This window comes from Cucurbita pepo, chromosome LG15 (genome assembly GCF_002806865.2).
Source record: "Cucurbita pepo subsp. pepo cultivar mu-cu-16 chromosome LG15, ASM280686v2, whole genome shotgun sequence".
NCBI lineage: Eukaryota > Viridiplantae > Streptophyta > Magnoliopsida > Cucurbitales > Cucurbitaceae > Cucurbita > Cucurbita pepo.
This window is the reverse complement of record NC_036652.1, coordinates 7,187,657-7,213,733: the sequence shown is the minus strand read 5'-3', so window position 1 is coordinate 7,213,733 and position 26,077 is coordinate 7,187,657. Positions and strand designations below refer to the sequence as shown.

General features: G+C 36.6%; 5 protein-coding genes and 1 pseudogene across 11 annotated transcripts in view; 4 read left to right on the top strand and 2 right to left on the bottom strand.

Moving 5' to 3' along the window:
- The first annotated feature begins 138 nt into the window (after positions 1 to 138).
- On the top strand, positions 139 to 4,772 carry LOC111811722 (uncharacterized protein At2g17340-like). Of its 2 annotated transcripts, none has more exons than XM_023698738.1 (12): positions 139 to 466; positions 936 to 1,001; positions 1,314 to 1,380; positions 1,484 to 1,541; positions 1,982 to 2,122; positions 2,271 to 2,399; positions 2,533 to 2,619; positions 3,384 to 3,458; positions 3,539 to 3,616; positions 3,725 to 3,802; positions 4,309 to 4,371; positions 4,473 to 4,772. In XM_023698738.1, exons 3-12 carry the CDS (start codon positions 1,358 to 1,360, stop codon positions 4,551 to 4,553), a joined length of 813 nt encoding a protein of 270 aa, XP_023554506.1. In that variant the 5' UTR covers positions 139 to 466; positions 936 to 1,001; positions 1,314 to 1,357; the 3' UTR covers positions 4,554 to 4,772. The 2 variants fall into 2 exon arrangements, with proteins under 2 accessions (XP_023554506.1, XP_023554505.1); XM_023698737.1 differs by having other exon boundaries at positions 1,473 to 1,541.
- Positions 4,773 to 5,241: 469 nt separating this feature from the next.
- Positions 5,242 to 6,535, bottom strand: LOC111776436 (annotated as a pseudogene).
- An 870-nt stretch (positions 6,536 to 7,405) lies between these two features.
- Positions 7,406 to 11,841, top strand: LOC111811661. Of its 3 annotated transcripts, none has more exons than XM_023698651.1 (8): positions 7,406 to 7,510; positions 7,986 to 8,057; positions 8,146 to 8,179; positions 8,409 to 10,110; positions 10,356 to 10,440; positions 10,602 to 10,794; positions 11,259 to 11,412; positions 11,504 to 11,841. In XM_023698651.1, exons 1-6 carry the CDS (start codon positions 7,431 to 7,433, stop codon positions 10,687 to 10,689), a joined length of 2,061 nt encoding a protein of 686 aa, XP_023554419.1. In that variant the 5' UTR covers positions 7,406 to 7,430; the 3' UTR covers positions 10,690 to 10,794; positions 11,259 to 11,412; positions 11,504 to 11,841. The 3 variants fall into 3 exon arrangements, with proteins under 3 accessions (XP_023554419.1, XP_023554418.1, XP_023554420.1); XM_023698650.1 differs by having other exon boundaries at positions 10,353 to 10,440; positions 11,504 to 11,840; XM_023698652.1 differs by lacking the exon at positions 7,406 to 7,510 and having other exon boundaries at positions 8,018 to 8,057; positions 8,146 to 8,181; positions 8,410 to 10,110; positions 10,353 to 10,440; positions 11,504 to 11,839.
- A 376-nt stretch (positions 11,842 to 12,217) lies between these two features.
- On the top strand, positions 12,218 to 16,599 carry LOC111811726 (protein TRIGALACTOSYLDIACYLGLYCEROL 2, chloroplastic-like). Of its 4 annotated transcripts, none has more exons than XM_023698743.1 (7): positions 12,218 to 12,393; positions 13,100 to 13,663; positions 13,990 to 14,319; positions 15,341 to 15,456; positions 15,639 to 15,729; positions 15,951 to 16,065; positions 16,323 to 16,599. In XM_023698743.1, the coding sequence occupies exons 2-6, from the start codon at positions 13,142 to 13,144 to the stop codon at positions 16,041 to 16,043; spliced, it is 1,152 nt and encodes a 383-aa protein (XP_023554511.1). In that variant the 5' UTR covers positions 12,218 to 12,393; positions 13,100 to 13,141; the 3' UTR covers positions 16,044 to 16,065; positions 16,323 to 16,599. The 4 variants fall into 4 exon arrangements, with proteins under 4 accessions (XP_023554511.1, XP_023554512.1, XP_023554510.1 ...); XM_023698744.1 differs by having other exon boundaries at positions 15,951 to 16,071; XM_023698742.1 differs by lacking the exon at positions 16,323 to 16,599 and having other exon boundaries at positions 15,951 to 16,317.
- Positions 16,347 to 21,165, top strand: LOC111811725. The gene is made up of 5 exons (XM_023698741.1): positions 16,347 to 16,459; positions 17,327 to 17,943; positions 18,185 to 18,834; positions 19,493 to 19,696; positions 20,872 to 21,165. Exons 2-5 carry the CDS (start codon positions 17,679 to 17,681, stop codon positions 20,902 to 20,904), a joined length of 1,152 nt encoding a protein of 383 aa, XP_023554509.1. The 5' UTR covers positions 16,347 to 16,459; positions 17,327 to 17,678; the 3' UTR covers positions 20,905 to 21,165.
- Positions 21,166 to 21,602: 437 nt separating this feature from the next.
- Positions 21,603 to 26,077, bottom strand: part of LOC111811678 (calcium-dependent protein kinase 26) — a 4,898-nt gene continuing 423 nt past the window's right edge. The window contains exons 2-9 of the mRNA XM_023698673.1: positions 25,192 to 26,035; positions 24,841 to 24,984; positions 24,386 to 24,538; positions 23,832 to 23,947; positions 23,479 to 23,646; positions 22,767 to 22,991; positions 22,208 to 22,357; positions 21,603 to 21,970 (exon numbers count right to left, since the gene is read on the bottom strand). Coding sequence (XP_023554441.1) covers positions 22,235 to 22,357; positions 22,767 to 22,991; positions 23,479 to 23,646; positions 23,832 to 23,947; positions 24,386 to 24,538; positions 24,841 to 24,984; positions 25,192 to 25,939 — 1,677 coding nt within the window. The 5' untranslated portion in view covers positions 25,940 to 26,035 and the 3' untranslated portion in view covers positions 21,603 to 21,970; positions 22,208 to 22,234. The remainder of the gene's footprint in view (positions 21,971 to 22,207; positions 22,358 to 22,766; positions 22,992 to 23,478; positions 23,647 to 23,831; positions 23,948 to 24,385; positions 24,539 to 24,840; positions 24,985 to 25,191; positions 26,036 to 26,077) is intronic.

Sequence of the window (26,077 nt, the reverse complement as noted above, 5' to 3'; positions counted from 1 at the left end):
TAAATTAATTAAGGCATTAATCACGCTAATAAAGTTCAAATTTGTCAAATTAATAAACTATAACATTATTAATAATTAAGTAATATAAACAACATTACATAAAGGAAGGACTATGAGCCGATGAAATAAATAAATAAAACGACACGTCGTTTCCTAATATTTCCCTCTCCCAGCGTGGTCCGATTTTCCTCTTCCCTCTGCTGCTTCGATTGCTCTGCATGAGAGCCTGCGTTTCAAGCGAAAAACCTCGGGAAGCTACCAAGATCGCAGTCGCATCACATCTTAGCTCGCCGGAGATGGAGAGCGCATCGGAGCTAGTGCCATTTCCACTGCTGCTCACACCGATTGAGTCCAATTACAGAGCCTGCACCATCCCTTACCGTTTCCCTTCCGATAATCCTCGCAAACCCACGCCCATTGAGCTCTCATGGATCGACGTCTTCTACAATTCCATCCCTTCCTTCAAGTACATCTGATTTCTCTATTTCTTCAATTTCGCTTCTGTTTCCGTCTCTTTTAATTGCGTATTCGATCAATCTGTTCTAGTTTGCGATGTGGATTTGTCTGATTTATTGAATCTTTGTTTCTGTTTAATCGGTTGCTCTTGTCTTTTTGAATGCCTAGCAGATAGAGAGATTTTAGTCTGATTGATAGTCGAGATTGGTTTTCTTTCGGTTAAAAAAAATTTGTTGGATCTAACTCATCGTTCGTTTTTCTTGTTTAACTTGTGCAATCGGCAATATACAGCTATCTTTGTGATTTTTTCTTTGATCTTCACTTTTTCCATGAAGATTTTCTGCCCTTTCCTTGTTCCTTCACGTTGTTTTCCCGTTTTTTTTGTGTTTATAAGTGTCAAGTTTAGAAAAATATTGATGGCTATCTGAGACTTTGGTGGTACTTCCCCAATCTTATTGATATTGGTTTGACATTTCTAGAGAACGGGCGGCGAGTGATCCCACAGTCCCAGATGCCGAGGCTAAAGCTGAAAAATTTGCCCAGAGGTGAACTTCCTTTGCATGTTGTTACATCAAATATATATTTTTTTCATTCTGCCTCATTTTTCAAAAAAAATTACTTTGCTTCTTCCTAGTTAGGATCATGATCAACATATTAGAGCAAGCATAGCTGCTTTATTTAGGAAATTGTTCTTGATTTAAAGAACTAATCGTCTGGATCATATTAGTTTTTCAGCTTAAGATTAGCCTTCCTGCACCTAAAGAATACACTAGTTTCTATGGTGTTTCAGCTATGGGACTTATCCTAGAAACAAATGATATGGGTCTCATTTTGTGCTTTTGTATAATTTGTTGAAGGTATGCTCAAATACTTGATGACATGAAGAAAGATCCTGAAAGTCATGGAGGACCTCCCGACTGCATTGTAAGCCAATTTTAACATTCCTAAATTAAGAATAAGAACATGCTTGGCTTACGCCTTTTTGTTTTCATGGACTGACTAATTAAAAATTGTAGCTTCTATGTAGACTTCGGGAGCAAGTCCTGAGAGAATTGGGATTCAGAGATATATTCAAGAGAGTGAAGGCAAGTATATATGTTTCTTCTCTTGCTTCAAAAAGAAGAAAATTGCAAAACTGTCACCTAGAAATGGCGGGAATTGGAAAATTCTTACGTCTTAAAGGGGGATAATAATGATTCTTGTAACTGATAGAAATCAATTTACACTCTTTAGAGTGTAGACTAGCATTGATACCCTATGACTTGATAAAGATGTAAAGGTCCTTGGAACCACTGGTTTAAAATCTCCCTGGGGTCAAGCAATCAGGGTTATTGAAGATGTCATGAGCTTCTAATTTCTAAATGTTACATAGCTTGGTGATATTCACCATTTTCTCCGACATGTTGATAGCTAAGGGATTTTGGATGTAAAAAAGAAAAAGAAAAAAAAGGGAGTAATGAGTAATATGACATCATTTATGATTACACACTTCTGATGTATTTGTATCTTGCTTCCCAACTAATAGGATGAAGAGAATGCAAAGGCTATATCCTTATTTGCTGAGGTCATTCGCCTGAATGATGCCATTGAAGATGATAGTAAGCGCTTGGAGAATCTAGTTAAAGGAATATTTGCTGGGAATATTTTTGATCTTGGTTCGGCTCAGGTGTGTCAACCTTCCATTGGGAAGTGTTGTTCATATTGTTTCTTGATGCATGCACATCTTTATTTTTTTCTAATAAATATAACTGATTCTAATTACTTGAGGTCATTTTGAATGTTAGTTTGATGTGAAATTAATTCATGTTTTGAAGCTAGCTGAAGTTTTCTCAAGGGATGGTATGTCTTTCTTAGCGAGTTGTCAAAATCTTGTTCCTCGACCTTGGGTGATTGATGATTTGGACACATTCAAACTCAGATGGAGTAAAAAGTCATGGAAGAAGGTTAGTTCTGAATGTGATTTTCTGCATGTGTTCTATTTTTTATCATGAAAGTTCATATCTGAACGTACCATAACTCATAACTTGGTTATTTGTTGAAGCGAATGTATAACAGGACTTTTTTACATTATTACAGGTTATAATATTTGTTGATAATTCCGGTGCGGATATTATTTTGGGCATTTTGCCATTTGCTAGAGAGTTACTCCGGCGCGGAACTCAGGTTTAGCTGTAGATGTGGTTTATGCATAATACACAATCATTCCATTTGCAAACTCTAAAATTTACAATCGAATTCTTTTTTGTCAAATTAGACTACATGTTTTTGTGCTAGTTGAAATTCATTGAAATGTTATGTAACACACAAAGAAGAGAAAATTGTATTTTGTTGTTCATAATTGTACCTTGCATGATTGCTCTGTTGAATTATTCATTTGATGCTTATGTCAAGGAGTTATAGATTATCTATTTGCTGTCTGAACTCTGTACAAAGGAAAATTATATTCAAACTCAACTTTTAGATTCAGCACGGAAATAGCTGTACTGATTAGGTTGTAAAAAGAAATCCCAACTCTTACCTTCCCCAAATTGGCGTGTTTTATCGTTTCTTAACTTGTAAACTATGGGCGCCTTTCTTCTTCTACCATGTGATCTTTTTATTTAGTGAATATTGCTCAATGTATGCTACCTATGAAGAATAATCTCTCATCCGGAAACAAGTGATCAAACCTGTGAATCAGTCTTGTTGACATTTTAGTTTACTTGGCAGTTAATACTTATACTTTTACTCCCCCCGTAATCATTCTATATCTGAGTCTACAGGAACTTTTTTAAGTTTCTATGATATCTTTTTCTTGAATGATACCATAAAGCTTTTTTCAATTCCAATTGTGTACTTTTCTGGAAAAAAAAGGTTGCTTTTGTAATTAACTCTTTTTCTATGTTGCCATGTTGAGTATATTTAACTTGTTTTCTTTTCATCTGCAGGTTGTCTTGGCGGCCAATGACTTGCCCTCGATTAACGATGTAACTTATCATGAGCTAATTGAAATTTTATCGCAGGTAGCTGAGAGTAATATTTCTTAGTATTTATGAATTCAGTTTATTTATCACTTCTAATTTAACATTTGGCAACTTATCAGCTGAAGGATGACCGTGGAGAGCTTGTGGGCGTCAATACTGCCAATCTTTTAATTGCCAATTCTGGCAACGATTTGCCGGTAAGACATATGCAGATTTTTATGTTAAACTTGTTGAGTGGATTCATTGGTTTTTCAAATTGTTCTATTAGCTATGGGTGAGTTATTTATGTTTCTGTTTCCTTTTAGGTCATTGACCTTACTCAAGGTTCCCAGGAGCTTAGCTACCTGTCAACTGATGCAGATCTAGTTATCTTGGAAGGAATGGTGAGTTCTTATCAGTTCATCATAAACTACTAAAATTAAATCTGAAGTGAATTTATTGTGCGTTAAATTATGAAATTGTCTTGTCTTCTTATTATTGTCTCAGAAAATTTTGGTTTTCCTCTGTATAGTTCTTATTCAGTTGCAGTTGAAACTCATTTGATCATATTTGAGGATGTTATTTAGAAATACTTCAAAGCTTTGGGAGTAGATGGTAAAATGGAACTCTTCAAAGTGGCATAATTGAAATAAACCCCAAACTTTAGGAGTATTTTGTATAATTTATCCCACTCTATTTTTATATCATTTGCTTTTCAGTAATCTTAAAATGATTAAAAGCACAGAACATTTCTAAAAGAGTCCTAACTTTGGCTTTCAAAGTTATGACTTTTTTTTTTTTAACGACACGGAGAACTGAATTATATGAACATCCCCTACCTGGTTATAGATATTTCTACGAGTGAACGGATGACTAATGAGCTGTTCGTTTGTTAATTTAACATTTGCAGGGTCGTGGAATAGAGACAAATCTTTATGCTCGATTTAAGTGTGATTCGCTAAAGATCGGCATGGTAATGATTTCACTTTTGTGATCATGAATGTTGTTTTCTCAAAGTTAGCCTAAGCAGTAAACAGATTTGTTCATTTACCAGTGCTTTTTCTGGATTTACAGGTAAAGCATCTGGAGGTTGCACAATTTCTTGGAGGAAGGCTCTACGATTGCGTCTTCAAGTACAACGAAGTTTCTAGTTGATCATCCTTTGGTATATTTGACCTCATTTTTTTAATATCATTAACTATTTGATCCTTGTAGGATTATTTAGACCCCGCTGTTGCTTGAAAAATACCTTGCTTTATTTATATGAACGAACTCGAGTCCATTCCGTAATTATGAGGAGACGGGAGGGATGTATTTTTTTTTTATCTTAGAAATTAGCAAATAAATATGAAAAAACCTGGAAAATTGTTGACATGCTGCAGTGAGTAATTTCCCTTGTCTGCTGCATATGAATATATTTTTATATATTAGGTAAAACCTATCTCCAGTTAGTCTTGCCATNAGCTGGGTCAACTATTCAATCAAATGATATTGAGCATGTTTCCCATCTCTTCTCGAGAAACAAGTGGGCTATTTCTTTGCAAAATTGTGCTTAAATTCATATGTGGCAATTCCGCCAAGATCTCTTCCTTAGTTGAGGGAAGAATCCGCCCGAATTGAATCTTTTGAAGAACATATCGAGAGAGGGAGTGGATTTGGTTAGACAATATGTGGTTGGTAAGCAAGGATTGATTTTTTAGCAAGGTACGAAATGTCTTGTCAAATTTTCGATAGGATTCCACAAGATCTCCTTCTCAAGTTCCTGTTGTGATTTCATTTATCAATGAAATTCCTGTTTCTATTGAAATCTCCAAACTATATATAGAGAGTTTGCTTCATTGGATTAATTCTCTTTGGTTAGATACGAAGCCATTTGGTTGATTCTGCAAAGTCCTTCGGCTTTTGGTCCATATGAATTCTTTACTGTAATGTAGTTTGTTCCCTGTGATGAACCATACCCATCGGCTGTCACGCCGTGATCCATGTCGATTCCACAACGTCCCGTGAAGTTGAAGGACAACCCAATGATTTCACAGTTAGGTCTTGGTGAAACCATCCATTTTGAATTGTTTATCAAGGGAAGTATGATGCTTTACGTTCTTATCCCTTTATAGAATTGGAAATCTCTACCAGAAGCCTCAATGGCTACGATGATAGGTTGATGACTCGATCAATACTTTTAGGAGACTCTGTTCATCGTTTGCTGGCACGTCTTCGTAACCGCTAATGGTTACTACCTCAAATCGTTCCTAGGGATTATAGTAACACTGTTTTTAGTAAATATTTGGAATGCAATCTTCATTTATGTGTGTTTAGAAGATTAAGTATTTACCTTCTCTGATACATCTTCCTTCCTCCATTAGATAGATATGGATAGTCTCCCTCCCTTACGAAGTCCAGAATTAGACATTATGTATTCGAAGGTGTAATCCATCGAACCGCCATAGCATCCATTGTTGAAGCTTCGGTCATGGTCGACCAAGCAATTTGGTTTATACTCTCCACTGCTGCTATGGTCGAAAATGCCCCGAAAACTCCCTGCATTCCAATCATACTTCTATCATGTGGGGAAATTTTGAACTCTTACCATAACTAGGTAGAGATAGATAGGAAAAGAAAGCGACCACAGGAGCCTTGGTTCTTGACTGGAGTAACAGCTTCTCTACTTCTCCAATCAACCGACTCGAGCAACTCCTCCACATCTCTGTAACTAAACCCATGAGTTGACCTCTTCCTCGGAAACTCGACGTTCGTCCGAAATATTTACTCTTGTACTCTTCATGGCTCAGGTCTGCAAAATTCATTCAACCCCAACCAATAGCTAGAACCCTTCTTGTTTGTCTCTTCAATGTGCTTCAAATTGTCAACGAGTGTCCCAAATCTATGGAGCTTCTCTTCAATGCTCTGATATGTTTTACTGTTCCTCGACGTGCATTACTCAAACAGCTCGATGGGTTTATCCATGGATGCTAAGTGCTCGGGGTAATAGCCTACAGTCGAGAAATCATGAGCGATAGCGTTAGTGATTAATAAAGTTGCAGAGAAGATCAGGGCTGTTATAGGAGGAAAGAAAAGGAAAGGAAAGAGCTTGGTGAATGAGGAGAAAGGGGTGAAGATTCTCTTTATATAATACCCATTTTTTGAAGCAGTTTATACCATTTTTGTCAATACTAAATAGCTATTTTCAATTTGTTTTTATTTAAAATTGGCTCAAAATAATTTAAATAATTTTTAATTAAAAAAATCCATAATATATTAATATTATTAGTAATTAAGTGGAGAAAATAGTTGAAGATGAAAATATGAAAAATTACTATTCTCTATTTGGTTTTCAATTTTTTTTAATTAATATTAATTTTTTTATTTGAAAAAGTGTTATACACCTATAAAACTTTAATTACAACAAAAATTTAATAGAAAGTTTAAATTGATTTAACTATAAAAGTTAAGAGTTTAATTTAGATTTAAGAGTTTAATTTAAATGTAATAATTAGTTAAGAGTTTTAATTGATATTTTTCGAGAAAAATCATAAATAACAATCATGTAATCTTTAATTCTTAGATAAATATAATTTTGTATCTATTTTAAAAAATATCAAATGAATTTCTCAAATTATAAATTTTTGTTTAACAAATATTTGACATAGTAACAAAAATTAAATTAATTTATCGAATAAATATGAAAATAAATTTTATATCTAATAAAACATTAAACATATAAAAAAAATTTAAAAAATAATAATTGATATATTAAATAAATAAATAAATAAATAAATAAATAAAAATAATATATATATATATATATATAAGATAATTTAGGAGCAGTAATTCTTCGGTTTTAATAAGACTTGAACTTTTTTTTGGGTTCGGTTCTCTAATTTCTAAACCGAACCGGTCCTTAACCCGAGTTAAATACTTTAGACCTTTCCTTTTTTTTCTTTTCGGATTTTAATTTCGCTAGATTATTACGTCACCTTCTTCCTATTCTTCTGTAAATAAAACCCTTTTGGACTGTAACATTGGCCAAGCACCATGGAGTTTTATCAGACGGATTCTCAAGCACTTTTGTCACAGCTTCGTCGTCAAGAGGAGCTTTTGAAATCGAAAAGAAGGTATGTGTTTTTTCCGTAATCGTTTTACGATTCTGTTTGCTTGCGCTCTGTTCTTACGATGTGTGGAGGAATCAGAAAAATATATAAGGAAGTTCTAAATTATTGATATGAGAATTTTGACAACATATTTCTCTGTTTGAATTCAGTTTAGTTGCTGAATGTTTGCATATAAATGTAGTGCTCGGATGGCATTTGTTTATTTTAGTCGTTTGGATGTTGATGCTGCAGTTTCCGATTTGCCGGAAACGGATTCAATAAGTTTAGAGTGTGGCATTGATAAGTATCATTGATGGTTATGGCATGTGATTTTGGATGAACGGCTAACAAACGGATTGGATTTGAATGATATCTGATTCTCTTTTTTGAATTTATAGTTGGAGATGGTGTTTTAGAATTTTTGTATTTCATTGTGAACTCATGAGGGAGTTTGTAAGTAGGATTTTCTGGAAGAACTGAATCTGTTGAATGTATGCAGATGGCTGCTGGGGCTTCCTACTTCTGTATCTGGACCGAAGTATTCTGATCATTCAGACATTTTGAATAAACGGTAACTGAAGATGTATTTGACTAATCATATATGAAATCAGTACATTGGTTTCCTTACTCTAATGAATGATTCGTGGCTTTCTTGTTAGAAACTTGCCTGAATCGTTGCTGAGAGAAGATGATGTAAGTTAGATTTTCCCCTTTTTCATTCCTTTGATTACTTTACTTTGTACAAATTTGAATGCAGTAGTAAACAATTCTTCCTCTTTTTTTCCTCAAATAACTTTGGATCCTTCTCTACTATGCTAGGTTTAAGTCCCAACTTTACAATATGATTTATATAATTATCCATTTTTTTGAAAATGCGAACCATATCGTCTGTGTTTTGTCATTTTGAATCTCTCCTTTTCAGGTTTTTTTTGGGACTGTCAAAACAAGAGTTGAAGAAGCTTTTGGAGTGTTAAATATTGAAACAAGGCATCTTGGTATTCGAGCTGATCAAATATTAGATACTTGCAAAGTAAGAAAACTCATCTTGTCATGTCTCGATGATCTGAGCACCAGGGGACTTTACGGTCTTGCTAAAATACTTTCAGAAGACTCGGTCAAATTGGAAAAAACTCGATGGAAGCTGAAAAGGGTCATCAGAGAATTTATTCCAAAAGTTCTAGGAAGGAAAAGTCAAGATTGCTATCAATTGGAAACTTTTAAACGATTGTCTCAACTTCTCAATGACACAACAAATTTTCGAAGAATACGCTCAGCAACTTCGACTTCCAGTACGACATCATTCCATGATGCTGCATCACAGGTACTTTATGGATTAGGAGACATGTCCACCCAAGTTCTCTTAGCTATGCGTCGAAAACTTGAAGGAGTTCGATTTTTGCCTCAGATAAAATATCGCAAGCCTGGGTGGGGTCGTGATCGTCTTATTAATCTTCTTACAAAAATTAGTAAGAAGATGCTTTCATCGCTTGGTGAAGGAGATGAATTGCAAGAATCACTTGCAAAGGCCATGGCAGTGGCTGATTTATCACTCAAACTAGTACCAGGTCGTCATAATTCGTCCGTAATTGAGTTTTATCCCTTCTCACCCCAAATAAAAACCTTGCACAATGAAATAGTAAAAGCCATATGGTTTGTTAGTAAGAATTGCAACATTGAGAAGCTCAAACGGTTGAAGTTTTTGTTGGATCCTGATGCTGAAGTGTCTCATAGGTGTCTAAGATCTGGTATTAAGAGGATGTTAACAGACTATCTTTTTGAATGTAGTGATATGGACACTGTGCCAAAGTCTCTTTTGAAAGCTTTAGCTATGATAAAAACAGATTCTCGAAGTGCGCCAAATTCAGTTCTCCCACAGGATGAAATTGGAGACGAGGTTGAATATGTATTTAGTCTGAGTGCTCAGATGAAACAAGTAGTTTGGGACTTACTACCTAACTGTGACTTTGAACATGACTTTGCCGATGCATATATGGAAGAGTTAGAAGAGAGTGACGATGATTATGATGATAACGACGATGATATCTTTGATGGCTTGCCTCAAGAAGACCATGGACCCCACTCTGTTTTCGTTGAAGGTATGGGGGAATCAATGCCAGCCAATCTGGATTATGCATCAGTGGGGAATATCTTGTCTCCTAGTCAGGCGTCCTTGAAAAATGTAGATGTGGAGCGTTTCGAATGTTCTAAACCTACCCCATTTACTAGGGAGGGTTCTTTAGATTCTTCTTTTATTTACCACCCTTCATTCATGGAATCCAAAGTTCAGCCAGATTCATATAACCTATCTTCTAACCAACAAGTAGGGATCAAAGACACGCCAAATACTTTGTTGGATAATCGCACTACAAGTTATAACTCAAAATCAACCTGTTTAACTTCTTTGAACATGTCGTGTCCAATACCTCAGATGGAGCCTAGTAAACCAAGCACGTTTAAGAATCAGTACCTTGTGGTTCAAGAAGTTTGTGATGAAACTAGCATGATTGCTTATAATTTCATTGGCCGCTTGCTAGAAGAGTATGCAAAGAGTGAAGGCATAGAGTTAGATTGGTGCGCTAATTTATATCTAAGTTGCAACTCTTCAGTTGAAGAAGACCTTCCTGGTATGTGTTCTTAAATTATAGATGCCTTTGTTTGGAGTCTGATTTGAGGCCTTTACTACAGTATTTATTGAATATTACATGAAAAGAACCTGTGAAGGCCTAGTTGACAATAGGGTTGAGGCACTTATTAGGTTGACAAATCAAAGAAAAGCATAACTAGTTAGTAATAAGTTGATTTTTTCCCTGATAGAAAATTATTTTAGTTAGACACTAAGTTTGTTAGTTTCATTTTGTATTGTCAGAAGTTGAACAGATTCGTATTAAGGCGAAGGGAGGCGATTCAGTAATTATTCAAGTTTGTGAGGAGTTAATACCTTCTCTTTCTAAGAGGTATGATGATTTAATGATTTCTGTTTTCGTGTTCGGTAAAAAAATACTCGTACGTTGACATTCCACTTTATACATATGCTTTATTTTCGTTTCGGCCATTAAATTTTTGCATGAATCTAGAATAGGATCTGAAACATATTTGTGTGTGATCATGTTGGCAGTGGAACAAAGAGACTTGAACAGATGCTGATGACTGAAACAAAGGGATTTTGTTTGTCTGAGTTAGAAGTTGGTCTTTGGGCAGTCTGATGGTGGAGCAACCAGAATCGAATCACTCGAGTTCATCCCGGGGCGAAATGAAGCAGTTGATATTGTGTTTGAGGAAGTTCGTATGAGGCGTTTTGGTAAACTTATGTAAGTAGATATATCTTATTATGAATTTTTAATAGCATTTTCCTTCAGTAGAAGATGCATCATTGTGAGTTTGATATCCTGCAGAACTAGTTAGTGATTTATAACATTCGTTTGTTACCTGTTCTTAGAAATGATTTTGAAACGGTTAAAATCACTTTTTTTTCATATTCAAAATCACTCCTAAACATAATCTTAATCTTTTAATATTCCGTTTGATGACATAAAAATTGCGTTTAAAGGTGTAAAACTAAACATTAAATTGATTTCGAAGGGTAGTTTTACCTATTTCAAATCCCTTCCAAACATGCCTCAAATATACTCTTAACTAGTTTTCTAATTCATTAACGGGCACGATATCGATATGTTCATATCACATCTTCATCATGAGATCGAAAAAACTTGTGCCATTGAAACATTTAGTATTTACAAATAGATCACACTAACACAATGGCTTTCTGGCACAGCAAGAGGCAAACTAGAATGGCCGGAGAAGAAAAGGACAGCCTCATAGTCCGGGGAGCTGAACCACTTCTAGTAGAGTTATTTCTTCTCTACTTCCCTCTCTCTCTATCTCTCTGAACTTACTCGCTCGAGTTACGGGGTTTCATTACCGTGACGGTAAGGTTACGATATAACTTGAAAGTAATTAGTCCGAGGACATTTTTAGTGTCCTTAAGCTGTGACTTGATGAACACTCTTTATTATGCAGAGCTTTCAATACCCTTGGCCTTCGACGGGTCTCGTTTAAAATAGTACCGATTCTAATTGGTTCGATATTCAATCTCCGATGTCGAAAACCGAGTCGAATGCAACAGGAAAAGGTGGTTGCAGTAGCCAAATTCTTCTGTTGTGTTGATGATGAAAGGTAGATAAAAATGAGGTACAAAACAGCTGAAGTACAAGATGAGGAGGAAGGGGGAACTTTTGAGTTTATTATTATTCTTTTTTTTTTTCCTATTTGGATAATATCCACTTTTAATTATTTGTATTAATTTTTTATTATTTAATTAAATCAGTTTTAACCCATTGTACTTCAAATTTACCATCTTACCCCCAAACTAAAAAAAATGTTGCAATTTCAACGTTCTAATAAGTTCTCGCTCAAAACATTGTTAATTTTTTTATGCACGGTTTTTTAATTTAAATTTATTGATTTTGTGTAAATGAGTTATAGAGTTTATAGAGATTTTAAATTTTTTTTAATTAAAATAATTGGGTGAATTAGCTGAAATTAAATAGAGAATAAAATTTTCAAAAATTATTTTACTTGAGACTATTTTAATAAAATTTAAAGAAAATTGATATAAGGGCAATTTTGGTAGTTTTGCAAAATACAAGGAAATAGGCCCAATAAGGGCCCAATTCCCAAGTGTCGTACATTCAAACGGGTCGGAACTTTCGAGGGTTAAATTGGTAACAGCGCCTGAAGTTCAGCTACGAGAACGCTCATCTGACTCCAACTGTTCGGCAATGGTACGACTTAATCATCTTTCCGATTCTCCATTTTCATGGATTTTTTGGGTCTAATTCTTATACCATAGCTGGTCGGGATTGTTGACCGAATGCTATCGCTTCAATAGTTGCAATCTCGAGTTCTAGGTGCGTATTTTGTGCAATAATTGCTCTGCTATCATTTTCTGGATTTCGTTGTTTGTATACTTGCTTCGATTGTTCTGTGAATAATTTTTTTGTTATTATTTTTGGATTTTTCATGTACGTTTATTTTAAGTGTTTTTGGAGAATACGTCTTTTTACATCTAGGATTAGCTGATTTGATGATGTTTTATGTGGATTTCTGTGATTCGTCTTGCGTTACTGATGTTAGTGTATTAAGCGATCATAATAAGTGGAGAATCTGAAAATTCTACTAATATGATTGTTAGCAGCAGTGGGAGAGTGAATTGAATTTCCATTTCTTTGTGAAAAATGCGAGAAAAGAGACTAGGAAGGAAAATTAACTGAAGGAAATACTAAAACTAAGCGGCGAATATCATATTGGGAGATAACTTTGGGGCGGGGCGAGCGTTGTGGCGGGGTGCCGTTGTAGGAAGGAAAATTTTCAGCTGTTTTGATGGGTTTTATGCTTCTTGTTAGTCATAGGTTATTCCATTTTACAAACTTGTCCTGTAACTTTTTTTTTTTTTTATCATGTCCTCTTGCTTTGATTCATGGGTAATGTTCTTGATCATTGAACTGGACATGGGCATGTCGATGGCTTGTTGCTCTTGTAAAATTTCTTATTTTTCAATATCAAGTTAATAATGTATTACCTGCTGATAGTTCCGAAATTGTATTGTTTTCACAGGCAGTTGTTTAAATCTTGTTTTACTGTTGCTGTTGTGAAAAAATGGTGGGAGATGCTCGTGTGCAGGTTGCAGCATTTTCTGTGGCGTTACCCTCATCCTTGGTTACCCTTCCACATAGATCTTCAAGTAGGTTGTCTTATCATCTCCCATTTGGTCTAAAATCCAAAGTAAAGAAGATAAAGGCTACATCTGCTGATGCTGGACATAGTCAGCCACCCTCATCTTCAGAAAGAAGGAATCCGCTCGCCCTTTTTCTCGATGTTCCTCGTACTGTATGGAGGAGAACATTGCGTCCATTGAGTAATTTCGGGTTCGGTCGAAGGAGCATATGGGAAGGTGGGGTTGGGTTGTTCCTAGTGTCAGGTGCTATACTTCTTACACTCAGTTTGGCTTGGTTGAGAGGCTTTCAATTACGGTCTAAATTTAGAAAATACTTGGCTGTCTTTGAGTTTGCTCAGGCTTGTGGTATTTCGACTGGAACTCCTGTAAGAATTAGAGGAGTTACTGTTGGCAATGTCATTCGTGTTAACCCTTCCTTGAGATGTATTGAAACTGTTGTTGAGGTATGCTTCTAATTCATACCCTTTCTCTGATTGACTGTAACGTCGTATTTTATTTTACTAAGAATGTGTTTGAGATCGATTTTGAAAAAGAAAAGCTTTTAAACGAAAGCACTTTTTCTATTAATACTTTAGGAAGAAGCATTAACAATTGTTTCTCCTAGAAGCACTTTGATTGCTTTTAGAGTTTTAGAAGTCACTTTGATTCTCTAATCAAAACTATCAAATCTTGATAGATATTTTAATGAACTAAAAGGTAGTCTATATAGGCAACAAAGAGGGTTACCATTTTTTTGTGCACAAACTAAGATTTACCTCCCGTTTTGCAGGTTGAAGATGATAAAATCATTATACCCCTTAATTCATTGGTTGAAGTAAACCAATCTGGTCTTCTTATGGAGACGATGATTGACATTACTCCCAGGGATCCTATTCCAGTGCCTTCAGCGGGACCACTCGACTCCGAATGTATTAAAGAAGGCTTAATATTATGTGATAAGCATAAAATGAAGGGACATCAAGGGGTAAGTTTGGATGCATTAGTTGGAATATTCACTCGGCTTGGACGGGAAGCGGAGGAAATAGGGCTTACCAATACGTTTTCTTTAGCCCAACGAGTTGCTTTGGTTGTTGAAGAAGCGAGGCCTTTGCTTTTAAAGGTGTGACTCCTTACAATTTCATGCTTTAATCTTTATTTTCTATCTTGGTTTCTGGACAAATAGTTATTGGAGTTATGTATGCTCATATTTTTTAAATGTTGTAAAAATGTATTTTGTTGGTAACTCGATGGGATGCTTACAGATTTCTTGNTTTTTTTTTTTTTTTTTTTTTTTTTTTTTTTTTTTTTTTTTTTTTTTTTTTTGTAAGAGACAATTTCGTAGGGATGTAAAATCCATGGTGTTTACCTTCCCAATTTACGATGAGGGAGGTATAGTCAGAGGGAGTAAAAATATTAGACAGTTTATGTGAGACCCCACATCGATTGGAGAGGGGAACGAAGTACTCCTTATAAGGGTGTGGAAACCTCTCCCTAGTAGACGCGTTTTAAAACTGTGAGGTTGACGGCGATACGTAACTGGCCAAAACGGATAATATTTGCTAGCGGTAGGCTTGGGCTGTTGCAAGTGGTATCAAAGCCAGACACTGGGCAGCGTGCCAGCGAGGGCGCTGGGCCCCCAAGGGGGGTAGATTGTGAGATCCCACATCGGTTGGAGATGGAAACGAAGTATTACTTATAAGGGTATGGAAACCGATCCCTAGTAGACGCGTTTTAAAACCGTGAGGCTGACGGCGATTCGTAATGGACCAAAACAGACAATATCTACTAGTAGTGGCTTCGAGCTGTTACAGTTTACATTGACCGTTATAGTAGGTAGGACCTTGATTGTAGCTCAAAAAAAAATCTTAGAACAGTAAATATAATCGAAACATGTTTAGTTCCGACATAAATAAGGAGCTGCATTCGTTTAGAAAATGGGTGTTTGCTTGGGTATTCTGTTATTGGCCTCTGAAAAGAACCAAGAATTTACAGCTTTAAGTTCCTCGAAAGCTTTAATTTTTTGTATTAAAATGTATTAGGTTCGTGTTTTACGGTCTATCTTGGTGAGTTCGATATATAGTCCCACGGATCTAACTATCTTCTCATGCACACTGTTTTGATTTGATGTAGTGATGTCTCAGATTCAAGCCATGGCTGAAGATGTTCAACCTTTGCTTGCTGAGGTTCGTGACAGTGGTCTTCTAAAGGAGGTTGAAAACTTAACTAGCAGTCTTTCACATGCCACAGAAGATTTAAGGTGAACTTTTCCTGAAGTCTGATATTACAATTTTAATGTTGATGAACTCTGATTTCTTAATGGACTATAATCTCTCGGTTCTTTCACAATTTTCGCCTGAGATTAGTCGAAAAAGATAATAATATTGTCAATTATTATGAATTTCTTTTACACGATGTATGCTGATCGAGACTTTCTTACAGAAGCGTGCATGCGTCGATTATGACCCCGGAAAACACCGAACTTCTTCAGAAGTCCATTTATACGCTAATTCATACTTTGAAGAACATAGAGGTGAGATCTTAATTGCTGAAACTCCTCTTGATTTATCCGAACATCAGTGTTTTTTAAAGCTCTAGGTGCACTAAAGCACAATAAACGGGACTTCATTAAGGGAGCTCCGCTTCTTCGAAGCGAGACACCGCGCATGCTCCAGTCGACTTTTTAAAACACTGCTCTTGATAACTATATCTCTCTAATTCCCTCTTTGGTTTATCCTTCCTATCTCGTTTCAGAGTTTGAGCTCCGAACTTCTTGGGTTCACGGGTGATGAGGCGACAAAACGGAATTTAAAACTGCTGATCAAGTCTCTGAGCAGGCTACTATGATAATACACATGTGATGGCAATGGTACTTGTATGAACTCGGTATTAGGCGACAATTTATTTTCAATCCTTTCATATTTCGGGTGCAAAGCTTACACGTCTAGACATGTTTTCGTATGCTTCCCTAGGGAGGAGGGAGATCCATAGTTCATGCTAGCATAGAGATATTTGTGAATGTTATTAGGTTGTAGCCCTGTTTAAACAGAGGGAATTTACATTCTTATTATTCACACATTGCTCCTTCATTTCTGTTATAAAGACATTTTTCTTTTCTGGCTACAGCCTTGGCTGGAAAAAGCTATGGATGATGATGGCCATTTACTTTCCTATCATTGGGAAGCGCTTACAGGTACTGATTTGTTTTTAAATTAGGTCGTGTTCGTGTTGGAGTGAGGGATCGAACCTTCGACCTTAGAGAGGTAATTTATCCCTTCGACTGAATTGACCCAAAAGTTTTACATTTTGAACGGTCTAATTTTGGGTTAGTTGGATGGATTGACCTAATTTTTCGTCCAAACGAAACTTTTTTTAGAAAATTTTTATGGCTCTCTTCCCCTCACCTCTTTCGTTATGCACCAACGAACCACAACTTCAATGACACACGTTCTACAATAGCGATCTATGTCGTGTTAAGTCGATTTACAATGATAAGTCGATATATAAATGATCCAAGTTTAGAACCGTGGTTGAGATATTTAAAATATACTCAAGATTACGGTTTATATTATACTAGATAATCGATTAATTATTATTATATTATACTTGATACTTGATTATCGTTGAGGGGTATAGTTGCAAATTGGGTAACTAGTATGAAAAAAAAATTATCATTTATTGTATCTTGTCATAGTCGAACTGTTATGAAAGAGCTCAAAATTTGTTGTATAATAATAATTTTCAATATATATGTCAAAGACATAGTACCATAAGACGTGTTATTTAATGTTTTAGGACAATAAATCTCTAAAGGTTCCTATTGTAACATTGACATGTAAAAAATGTATGAGGTTAAGATACGTAACTCGGACATAAAAGTTCAAAGATTTATTGGATAAAAAATTTAGTGTACATAAAATTTAATCCTTAGATTTTAAAATATTATATTTTATCCTTCGGTTTGAGTTTAATCTCAATATTGTACCCTTTCGCTTTAACGTCTACAAACATTAAAAATTAACTAAAATTTAGGGGTAAAAATATAATATTGTAAAATTTAGGGACTATATTATAAAATTAAAATACCTTTAGTCTTTTTTTTTTTTAGATGAACTTTTTCGGCCAGATAGGTCCAAAACGACAGCTGATTGGGCCAGGCCAGTGGAACGTCCGCTGACTGACACGTAGACGAGTTCAGCATGTGGTTGACGGATAGCCCAAAGCGACGTCGTTTTATGACGAACAGTTCACATGCCAAACTGAACTCAATTTCGCATTTTCCTCTCCATTTATTTATTTTTTTTCGCGATTTTTCTTCCACGAATATTCTTCTCAGACTGCCTTCTCCGGTTCTCTCTTCTCCTTTCAGAATTCTCCGATTTCTGTTCTGCTCCGGCGAGGCTGGGGCTGAGGAAACCGGAGAGTTTCATAGATTTCATCTAATCACAAACAAGTATTGAAGGTTTTTTTGTTAGGATTTCAATGGCGTTCGCTTCTTCTAGTAGTGTTATCTGTCAGAACAGAGCCTTGTCGTCCTCCGTCGTTTCTTCTCCGGGACTTTTACACCATCGCTGCTTCTCACGGCTTCAATCGCAGCGTATTCTTCATTGTAATCGTCGTTTGTCTTCGAACATCGGGATAAACGCCGCTCCGTCTCTTTCTTCGGCGCCCTCTTCCGTCGTCGCTAAAACTGCTCTATCCGATGCTCATGTTCAAAGTCAGAGCTCCAGTTCTGCTCCTGGTACTGGTAAGTGTTGTTGGAATAATTTTCTGTTACTGTTTTATTTCGTGTTCATCATTAGTTCTTATTGGAATGACTTGCAATGTCAGTTTGACTGGATTTTCAGTGCTTGGTTTCTAATTAACTGAATCCATCCGTGTTTTGTGGTATTTTTTTTCATGGTTTTAAATCTTTGACACAAAATTTGGCTTGAGTGTTGGATATTTGGAGAACAGACGATTTATTTTGTGTATCCATTCGTTTTAAGGGTGGTCTGATTTTGCCAAAAACGTCTCTGGCGAATGGGATGGATATGGTGCGGATTTTTCTTCTGGAGGAACGCCAATTGAACTTCCAGAATTCGTTGTCCCCGATGCTTATAGAGAATGGGAGGTTAAGGTTTTCGACTGGCAGACTCAGTGCCCCACTCTTGCGGAACCTGAGAAGCCCTCTTTCATGTACAAGACAATAAAGCTACTTCCTACAGTGGGATGTGAAGCCGATGCCGCAACCCGTTACAGCATTGATGAGAGAAATGTTGGAAATGGAATTGGTTCAAATGATGAAGTGACTGCCTTTGCGTATCAACGTAGTGGATGTTATGTAGTTGTTTGGCCGGTTAAGGTTGGGGGTTCTTATAAGTTAATGGAGTTGGAGCATTGCCTGGTTAGTCCTCAAGATCGTGAATCCCGTGTGAGGGTTGTTCCGGTTGTCCGAGTCGAAGGCACACGGCTAGTGTTGCAGAGTATCAAAGTTTTCTGCGAGCAGTGGTATGGACCATTCAGAAACGGAGAACAGCTTGGTGGATGCGCCATCCAAGACTCATCATTTGCTTCTACAGCTGCCTTGAAAGCTTCTGAGGTTGTTGGTTCATGGCAGGGTCCTGTCTCTGTTGCCCGATTTGATGGTTCTCAGACTGTAAGTTATATAATCTTCCTTTGCTTTTGATCATCTTTTACAGCACGGTGAAGTGATCCTAAAATCTCAGTTTTTAGTTCGATGCTACCATTTTTAGTTTTGCATTGCCTAATGCTTTGGTGTTGATCCATAACTTTTGTTTTTCTTTTCCTTAAGATTCTTAGAAGTCAATTTTTAATCTTTTGCTTAGACAAAATCTTTGATACTATGAATTTTCAGAAAATATCAACAAATTTTGTGACTTCTATGCAAGGGTGATTTCTCTTGAATGATTGATTACAATTTACAACTTTTTTCTAATGATATTTGCCCACACCCCAACATTTTTTAAATTATGATGGCAAGTTATGTGTTAAGCTGAGGTCTTGAACCTTAATTTTGTTGACCGATGGAAAAATGTGTATCGAAGTGTTCGTCTGGTCAATTATCAGTGGGAACTAGCTTATAGTTTGAACAGCATCTATCCATTCACCAAAATTTTGATAGCATATTTGGAGTAATCCTTGAGCAAATTGTTGTTTACTTTGCTAACAGTTTCCTCATTCCATTTTTTTTCAAGACATTTCTATGGTGTCACTGTAACCATGCTAAAGTGAATTTAACAGGCACAATATAACTCCGTTTCCTGTTTGAATATGTATTGGAAAATTGACTGCAGAATGTTATACAAGAACTTTTGGCTGACAATGTGCAAAAGTCGGTGAGAACTGAATCAGAACTCAAGGTACTTCCCAAGCAACTATGGTGTTCCCTTAAAGAAAGTGAAGACAGTGGGGATACTTGCTGTGAAGTAGGATGGCTTTTTGATCACGGGCATGCAATTACATCAAGATGCATCTTCTCAAGCTCAGCAAAATTGAAGGCAAGTTTTTGCGTTTAAATACGCTGAACAGTTTACTCTCAAACGTTTAAATGATCTTCTAAAAAAATACTTTGATGCTTGTGTAACAGCCCAATTCCACTACTAGCAGATATTGTCCTCTTTGGGCTTTTCCTTTCGAGCTTCCCCTCAAGGTTTTTAAAATGCATCTGCTAGGGAGAGGTTCCCACACCACACTCTTATAAAGGGTGTTTCCTTCTCCTCAACCGATGTGGGATCTCACAGCTTGTCTGTACATGTTTATATACGCTCCCCACCAACCAAAATTAGCATGTCCAATTTTTAACTTATACTGCAACTTAAACTGAAGAACAGAACACATTACCTCTGGCTTTCATGCATAGTTAGGTTCCCACACCACACTCTTATAAAGGGTGTTTCCTTCTCCTCAACCGATGTGGGATCTCACAGCTTGTCTGTACATGTTTATATACGCTCCCCACCAACCAAAATTAGCATGTCCAATTTTTAACTTATACTGCAACTTAAACTGAAGAACAGAACACATTACCTCTGGCTTTCATGCATAGTTAGGTTCCCACACCACACTCTTATAAAGGGTGTTTCCTTCTCCTCAACCGATGTGGGATCTCACAGCTTGTCTGTACATGTTTATATACGCTCCCCACCAACCAAAATTAGCATGTCCAATTTTTAACTTATACTGCAACTTAAACTGAAGAACAGAACACATTACCTCTGGCTTTCATGCATAGTTGTGGACTGGTAACCGTCTAAGTTTTTTCTCTACCCGCTATGCTTTCGTGCTTCGTACCAAATGAGCCTCTAAGCTAGTTGGTCTGCCTGAATCATGTTTGTCTAGGGATATATATGCATTTCGTTTAAGACGGTTTACATTCACATGTCGAAATGCTTATATGAGAGGCCATACAAGTTTAATTTCTAGGCTCTGCATTTCTTCTCATATCCCAAATACTTGGATTTGGTTAGATTTTTTTTGGTCGTTTTCTTAGGTCTTTCTCTTTTTCTTGGTGGGTAGTGGTTGAAGACAAAACAATCTTAGTAATAAGGAAAATTCGTTGAAATTTAAACTTATATATTTAGGCATAGATTTTTCGTCTTGTCTCGTCTTTTGTTCTTCGGCTCATCGACATGTGCTTAATCAAGTTTGACACTGCCTACTTTTCCCCATGCAGGAAATATCGATTGCAAATGAGACCCCTGCTTAATATGGTAACCAATGGACAACGGTTCAATCGAGCTAGAGAGAAGGCACCGATTCCTTCATTAGCCATCACGTAGGCGTTCAGATTACATCAAGGTGACTTTGGATAAAGTATAAGCTCTGAAATAAGTATGCTATGTATTTGCCATTCTACAGAATGAAGTATAAATATATAAAAACTCACTTGTAGTGTGCAATCGTTTCCAGATCTAGTAACAATCTTATTGTTTCTAAAGAAGCTCTATATATGACCAACTTCTCCACATGATTTTGGTAGTGCTAGCACGATTTAATGTACGTTGAACCTTTCATACTTCTATATATATATATATATATATATATATATATACATATACCACACACATACATATATACACATGTTCATTTTTGCTATATTTGAGTGTCAAGAAAACTCGTAGGAGATTCTTTTGAGATTATCTCATTGAACAATCCGACCCTATAATGTTCGAGTGATAGGGAAATTCTATTACATCTCAGGTGGGTGATTATCATAGATTGAATTTTAGGCTGATAATTAGGTCTATGCATGACCTCCCATCTATAAGAAGAAAAGTTCCCTCTTGTGTTAGCTCGCTCGAAGTCGATTATCTTTAGTTGTAAAGCATAAAAACAAATATGTGCATATACATTACTATTTCCTTTAGGTGTAAGGAATCACAAGTAGGAAAAATTCTCACAAGCTGCAATAAGATAAAACTATTCATTTGGTAGAACAATGGAATTAGCATGGAGAAAAGTTACAATATTGGAACGAAATCCGAGCCAGAGGTAGAAGATGGTATCTATACAAACATTTAATAGTCCCCAATTGAAAATGTTATGCAAAAGAACCTAGCAACTCAAACAGCTCTTGCAATTTCACACACTCAGATGTTCATATACCACATCATCCTTTGGCTATACAGCAACAAGAAGGAAACGTTAGAGAAATACTCGAGCAGAGTTCTCACCACAGAAATCCTTGGCAACGATCCTAGAAGCTAGGAGGAAAAGAAGCTCAATCGTGTCGGGAAAGAGTCGATTCCCCAGCTTTACATCCGCTGTACAACCTGCAGAATTCCAAGGCATCATATGTATCGATAATCTCGGACAACAAAACCTATGCTGTCTTTAAAGATTTTTTGCATTAGCCTAGATTGTTGAGTTCAGACTTGAGTCATAGCAAGTAGCCATCATTGTAAACCACTTAATTATCTACTCATCAAACCTGATTCTAAGTTTTTTAGCCTCCCAACCTCTCGAAAAGGGATCAAACCGAGAAGTACATGTCGATAGGCGCTCAGTACCTGTACATCAGGCACATGATTCGGAAACTAAAGAGCACCAGGTCCGTCTCTCATGCTCAAATTCAAACTGTTTCTCATAGTTCGTCTTCCAATTCCTGCATTGCCTTTCTGCATCATGGCAACAAACTCGCTATAATCAATCCTTCCATCCTGCATTACACAACAAAAATTCATCACTTTGTTTGCCCATTTAATCAATAGATCTTCTGCAAGGGAAAGAAACTCAACCAAGATGCATTATGTTTTATCAATAATCCAATGTTACTCACATACGCTAGACTAATCCTCAGTTTTCTCGAGTTCATTAGAACCCCGTCTCCATTTTTCTTTTCACACCATGCCCCAAAATAGTTCCTCAACAGCATGGAAAAACTTGAGTAATTTATATGCCTAATCGAACTTATCCTAGTGTCCCAATCTAAGACCATGAACATATAATCATGATATAGACCCAGTGGATAATCAACATACGGTCATGACCGAAACTCTACCCCAGTTAGATTCTATTTATAAAAGATAAGTAACGAGATTGATTCTCGAATAAGTTTGTGAGAATTACATTATCTTGATCAACTTCTCTGATTATGTCTTCAAGGTACGCGTCGGTCATATTATGTTCCGCACAAGCTTGCTGCAGTTCATCTACTGTGATGTAACCACTTCCATCTTTGTCAAAGTATCTAAACGCTGCAACAAGGTGTTCTTCACGCTCTAGTTTGTTGAGATGAATGGTTGCAGCAATAAACTCCCCATAATCAATAGTCCCACTATTGTCAATATCAGCCTGAAAGAAATTTAAGTAAATTTTCATGGGGTTCAACAACTAGTAAGCATAAGAACCATACAGATTCTTATGAAAATTCAACAACCACATCAAACAAGATATTTCCCACTGTTCTGGTAGCTATCAAAAACAAAATAATTAGCCTCGACACCACCAACTATACTATGCCCGGTGACCCTTAGTCTTCCGCTACTGCAGCTATATCGTATCCACATGTACATTTGAAGTTTCTCCACAGTAAGATGCACTTAATGCCTTGATTGACTAAGAATGTGACTAGTTAATCTCAAGGAATTAAAATGTGAGTGCTATGAATATGAAATTTCTTGAATCAAATAACACAAGGTAAAAGAGATGTAGCACATCTAAACCCGATAAAAATGGAGGGGAAAAAATTAACAATGTCTATGTAATCAGTGACGGTGAAAATCATAAATATGCTCGTGCAAAAGAAATGTAAATTTCCCACAAGGCATGCAAAAGTTACCGCTTCCATGAGGTCACGTATTTCGGTATCTTTCAAGGTTGAACCATATCTTCTCAAACCAGCTTTGAGTTCATCAAACGTAATTGCACCACTGTTATCAGTGTCCATAGCTGTAAACATTTCTCTTAGGCCAGCAATCTCCTCTTCAGAAAGGCTTTCAGCAATCACCTAATGGTACAAACAGTGCAGATTAAACATCAATGTTGTTTAAGACAGTAATGTGGGTGAGTGCGAGCATGCATTAAGCCTTTCCAATAACAAGATATTTGATCCATGCAAACTTGAAAATAACATTTAAATAGGTGTCCAACTTCAGTTCTCCCACCTATGCGAAAAGTATGTTGTACACTTACTCGTAATGCCATCTTCTTCAACTTGTTCATTGCAGAGAATTGTTTGAGTCGAGAAAGTACAGCTGGATCGAGAGCCCTATCAGGAGCAACTCCATTTTCGCAAATCCAAGGGTGGCCTGTACAGATTATTAAGGTATAATAATTCATTCAGATTCAGTATAATATGAATAATGAATGCAATTACCCCATTTGTAACAACAAAACCATAATTTTTGAGGTATGAAGAAATGCGTGTAACAGCTATGATGTAAGAGAGAATGACATTGTCTTGGTCCGTCAGAAAATTCAAGAGATGTTAAAAGGATTCTTTATTTGTTCATTTTTTTCTTAATAAAAAAGAAACTGACCAAAGTACATAATACTACATTCAGAAAGGTGTGAAAATACACATTTCAGAAAGGAGCATCTGAAGTTATCTAGAACAGTGTGAAAACGCTTATTAAAGACCTAAAACACCAACTTTTTTTTTTTCTCTAATTCCATATACTACATTCATAAAAACTTAGACATGTAGAGAAGTAAACATACATAGACATGTAGAGAAGTAAACATACATAATACTTCATGTGCAGTCAACCGATCTGATGGTCGAGAACATAGCATCTTTCTTATTAGATCCTTTGCACTGTCAGATATTAGGGGCCAAGGGTCAGAGTCGAAGTCGATATGTCCCTTAAGCACAGCATCAAATATTCCTTGTTGAGTTTCTGAGTATGGAGAAGAGGGAGAAAAGAACTATTTAGCAACCATACATAATAACATGTTCATTTGTTACCTCTTTTTATAACCATGGTGCTGGACCCCACCCCACTAGTGCCTAAAGAGATATCTAGAGCCTTGATAATACTACCTACCAGAGATATCAAAGGTTTCCTTAATAATCAACTTGTCCGAATGATCGATACCTAGGATCTGGGAGCCATTACCACCCAATACCCCAATTCCTCAACCAATAGGCAACAACCCATTCAGGTTCTTAGTAGTGTTTTAATTTGAAAACTACAATTACCTGCCCAAAACGGTGGCACGCCACTTAGCAATATATACAGTATAACTCCTGCAGTCCACACGTCCGCTGCTGGCCCATAATGCTTGAGCAGTACCTCTGGAGCAACATAGTATGGGCTTCCAACAACATCAGTGAAGATTTGACCTGAAGTGGTTTTGTGCATATTAGAAATGTTACCATTTGATGCAGTGATTACAGCAATGTGCATGGAAGAAAAAGAAGCCTAAGTAAAGTAACTATCCGAACCATGAAATAAACACAATTAAGGAGAATATATTGCTGAACCGTGTCGAATATGACTCATCAATAAAACACAAAAGGAAAAGAGTAACTACTGCTCTTTCTTTTCACCTGGTTTGAAGAAAACAGAGAGGCCAAAATCGATAGCTTTAAGAGAGAAGTCATCATCCTTATTAACCAACAAGAAATTCTCTGGCTTCAAATCTCTATGCATAACTCCAAGCGAATGGCAAGTCTCGACAACACCAACAATAATCCTGGTCAATTCAGCAGCTTTTCTCTCACTGTAATGCCCCCTCTGGATGATCCTATCGAACAACTCACCGCCACTACAAAGCTCCATAACAATATGAACATACAAAGAATCTTCATAAGCACCCTTGATGGTAACAATATTCTTATGACCTGCCAAATGGTGCATGATCTGAATCTCCCGCCGAACGTCCTCCACATCCTCCTTCGCAATCAACTTCCTCTTGGAGATAGACTTACAAGCATACTCAATGCCAGTCGTAATCTCAGTGCATAAATAAGTAGTTCCAAACTGTCCTTGTCCCAACTTCCGACCGAGCGTATACAGATCTCGAATATTGGCAGTCTTATGACCCAAAACATAATAGGCTTGATTCTCGGCGCTTTTCCTCATTGTGTAGTCTTTCTTGCAATCGTTGTCCTTCGATTTGGTTTTGTTCTCTTCAGCAAAGGCTTGGGAAATTAGATTGTTAGTGTTGACGCTGGAAGGGGAATGGTCAGAAGAACCGTTGATGTTACGCTTATAATTTGGGGTTGAACTCTCCTCGGGCTGGCTGTAGCCCTGAAATATATTCCCTTTGAAAGATCCACGGCAGGTATTGCCCATGAAACACAGAATCGCGCTTCGACTCGGACCCTCACGGTCTCTCTCCCACAAACTCACCAATTATGCCTCATCAATAACATCATCAATCACGAAACCCTAAGGACGAACAAGTCAAACAAACAAAAAAAAAAAAAAAAC